We start from the raw sequence: 4,025 nt of genomic DNA, 5'->3' as shown, positions 1-4,025 counted from the left end.
TTAAATGTTTCTGTCAGATAACAGCTCTATTTTAGCTCCTCCTAGCTATAAATATTGAGATTCCTTAGTCTTTCCAGATAATCCTGCGAAGCATTCGCCATTTTAATAATCCTCCTCTGGAATTATGATATCTCTAATTACATGGGGCCCTTGATCATGCTATAAATGGGACCCATGTAATTATTTTTAATTTTACTATTTCAATTTTATTACTATTACTAATTCTAAAGATTCTTATGATTAGCAAACTACAATCTCCCAGGCCAAATGAATACAAAGACAATGTAAAAAAATAATAATTTATTTCAGAAATAAACTTTATTGAATGTTTTCTTTAAGGCATTTTTAACCTCCTTATTCCTTAATGTGTAAATGATAGGATTTAAGGCAGGGATCACTACTGCATATAGGAGTGATACTAGTTGGTCTTGTTCGAGTGAATAATTTGAAGTTGGCCTCATGTACATGAAACTGATACTTCCGAAGAATATGAGGACCACAACAAGATGAGAAGCACATGTTGAAAATGCCCTACTTCTGCCTACTTTAGTATGAATTTTAAGGATAGCAGAGATAATTTTGATGTATGAGATCAAAGTTAAGACAAAAGAGCTGAGCCCTAGAAATCCGCCAGCTGTGAGGATAAGTACTTTGTTCAGAAAAGTATCAGAACATGCAAGCTTCAGCATAGGTGGGATGTCACAAAAGAAATGAGAGATCATACGAGAGTTACAGTAGGGCAACCGAGCAGTGAAGACAGTGTGTATAATTGAAGTGACAAACCCAATTAACCAAAGGCCTGATGCCATTTGGAGGCATGTTCTTTTGTTCATGATTGTAGTATAGTGCATAGGGTTGCATATGGCAACATATCGATCAAAGCCCATGATAGAAAGGAGCAAGCACTCTGTGCTACAGCAAGAAACGTAGAAATATAGTTGAGCCATGCATCCTTTATATGAGATTTCACTGCTCCCATCCACTAAGGGTAGAAGCATCTTAGGCACAGTCACTGATGAGTAGCAGATGTCCAGGAATGAGAGATTTCCAAGGAAGAAGTACATAGGCGTATGGAGCTTACGTTCCATCCATATTGTGGTAGTAATAGTGAGGTTTCCACAGATTGACATAAGATATAATAATAAGAATATGATAAACAAGAAGTGCTGTATTCCGTGGTTACTTGACAATCCAGCCAGAGTGAAATCTTCCTCCAAAGTCCAGTTTATCCAGTTCATTTTATCAGTACATGACACCTGTTTAGTGAAATGTATGTCACCGTTACTAGTTACAACCTCTTTTCTGCTTTCAGTTAAATAGACAGTTTAATGTCCCTGCCCCCCCCAACTATAGAATAGTACAGAATGCACCTGAGATGCAGCTATGCCGCTGCAGTTGTCCTCCTCTTCTATGGTCCTTCACATTCCACACATGCACACAGGAGTATTAAGGGACCCTCACACTTTCCAATCCAGCAATGGAGCTAACTGAGGGGGAGTATATCACGTGCACATTTACAATATAAACAATATCTACACCATATTTCTGATCCATTTCATTTTATTTTAATGGACAAAATTTGCGTTTCTTTCAAAAACAAGGATATTTCTAAGTGACCCCAAACTTTTGAACATGTGTGTGTGTGTGTATATATATATATATATATATATATATATATATATATAGCAGCATTCATGGTTTTTACTGTGATCAGCGACCTTTTATAGTGTGACTAAACCTTGAAGATCTGTCTAACATATTGCTGACAAGCACAAGATCAAGTACTGCCCTACACACACTACATAACAGCACTTTACATGTACTGGTTAGCAATATGTGAAAAAGATATCTGTACTCGTAAACATTGTAGATGTGGTCACCCATCATCCCACCAGTGTTAGTATGTGAATGAAGAAAGCTCCTATTCTAAGACTAGACTGCTTAAATCCAGCCCTTTCGGGGCATGATACAGACTTTATTTTCTGGATAACAGATCGTACCTCGATAAGTGATTAACTATAAATAAAATAAATCGTAACACTTCAGGATTACAAGTTTTAAAGAACATCCCAGCTGTAAGAAGTGATCATATTTAGCTGCAGAGAATAGGCAAAGGTGCTGTTATCAAATGGATTTATAGATATTATTAATACATTATGCAAAGGACAATAGCTATAAGAGAGACAAGCACACTATCTATAACATACCTGTTACAGAGAAATAGATAACTGCTGTTTTAATACAGTCCATTTGTGTAGATGTGAAGGGAGATTTTCAGTACAAACAAAAGCACCTTCTGAGTCACACAGACACGCTGCCTCTTAAAAACTGTTGCTGCTCCTTTTAATATATTCCATCTCCCCATAGTTTTATTATTTTATTTTAGGGCTAAAGGGACAGGTGACTGAGTAAACTTTAGGGACATACTGAAAGATTGTGGATGTAATTGAGACTCTTTTATTGACATATTGAATTGCAAGTTTCCTTTAACATCCATTAACAATCTATATTGCTAGTAAAGTGCAATTTTTAGTTGAAGTTATTACCATTAGAGAGGTGAAACGATTACATTATAGTTCGGGTACCCTAATAGTGTGTGTGTGATCAGACACTAACTAATCAGAACTAATTTGTTCCCAGTTTAATTTAATTCAATAAAGTCTACCCCATTTCTTAAAATGAACCCCTGTAATTTTAAGATATGACATCCTATCATCTCCAGCCATAAACTCCCTTCCGTCTTCAACTGTGCCCTGTGGAATGCCCACTCTGTATGCAACAAACTCACTAGTATACATGACCTAGTTCTCTGCCATGCTTTTAACCTACTAGCACTTACTGAAACCTGGATCCACCCTATGATCCTACCGCTTCTACTCCTTTCCTTCGGAGGATTACAATTCAGCCACACTCCTAGGCCTGATGGCAGAAATGGTGGTGGTGTAGGCATCCTTTTCTCACCTTATTGCACATACCAAGCCCTCCCTCTCATTCTGTTCCTTTGAGGTTCACACAACCTGTCAGGCCCCATTCAGGCTGCGGAGCTGCTTATCTGTAGTTTCCCCTGTCTCTCTACAGTTCCCCCTTTGCTGTAATCCATTCCTGGATTTCCTTGAGCTCTGACGTTTCCTTCTGATACTTTGATTCAGTCCTTCTCGTAGCTTCAGCTTCTGTTTCCTTTATAAGGTGTGCCCCACCCATTTGTTATGTTTGTCTCAGTCAGCAGTCTAAAGGTATGTCTTTCTCGGTTCTGTGTTTAGATTCAATGTTATTTTCAGCTTATTAGTAATTCAGTAGGCAGGGTTTAGCATTAGGACCCACCGAATATTGGAGTACTTTGGTGTAGTGGTGGGCTAAGCATACTATGGCCATAAGATGTGACTGAATCTCCAATTGTTATCATATAGTCCTAGGCCATTCCTGTATTTATGTGTATCAGTCTTTTATGTGCCTTTGGCCTTTTTTCCCTGAATCATCTGAGGATCTTGGTTCCTATCTCCTCTCCCCATGTCTCAGTTAAGATATCCTATCCTTGCTTAAAGAAGAAGCGTCTGAGGATCTCGGCTCCTCACTTCGTCCCTTGTGTTCCTTGCCTTGTTTCCCTGTCCTTTGTTTTGTCCTGTACCATGTATGTCTTGTCTGGCTATGCTTATTGCGCTCCCTGTTCCTTGCTCTGTCCCCCTTGCTCGCTCTGCCCCCTTGCTTGCTTTTGTTTCTGCTATTACTCTGTTTAGCTTCCCTACTCCCAGCCTGCAACATCCTGCTCATTTGTCTGTTGAGCTATGTCTCATGCCTGCTCCAGAGTGCCTACAGGATATGATCAGGTTCTGTTTTGTTCTGGACAACATCCGCTGCTATGTCAGAGCCCTGGTATGTGGCCACACAACCCTAGGTGCACAACACTCCGGGGAGTGCAGTCACCCCGCACCAGGCCACGTCCAACTCTGCTACTGCGCAATAACGCTCTGGGTCATTACAATTGCCTGTATGGACCCAGTCCCTGACACAACCTGTCTCTTCTCTCC

General features: G+C 39.7%; 1 protein-coding gene across 1 annotated transcript; it reads right to left on the bottom strand.

Annotated features, from left to right (window-relative positions):
* Window positions 1-305: 305 nt before the first annotated feature.
* Window positions 306-1,088, bottom strand: LOC149277991 (olfactory receptor 5V1-like). Its single transcript, XM_089502483.1, has one exon. It carries the CDS (start codon window positions 1,086-1,088, stop codon window positions 306-308), a length of 783 nt encoding a protein of 260 aa, XP_089358609.1.
* Between the last annotated feature and the right edge of the window lie 2,937 nt (window positions 1,089-4,025).

The sequence above is a fragment of the Sceloporus occidentalis genome, unplaced genomic scaffold (genome assembly GCF_023333645.1).
Source record: "Sceloporus occidentalis isolate IW3139 unplaced genomic scaffold, rSceOcc1.0.p SCAF_204, whole genome shotgun sequence".
In the NCBI taxonomy this organism is placed as follows: domain Eukaryota; kingdom Metazoa; phylum Chordata; class Lepidosauria; order Squamata; family Phrynosomatidae; genus Sceloporus; species Sceloporus occidentalis.
Note: the sequence above shows the minus strand (reverse complement) of the source record. Positions and strands in the feature narration are given on the sequence as shown.

What these genes read in the sequence shown, in the direction of transcription:
- LOC149277991 (XM_089502483.1), bottom strand. Translation starts at nt 1,088, where the DNA reads ATGGAACGTAAGCTCCATACGCCTATGTACTTCTTCCTTGGAAATCTC.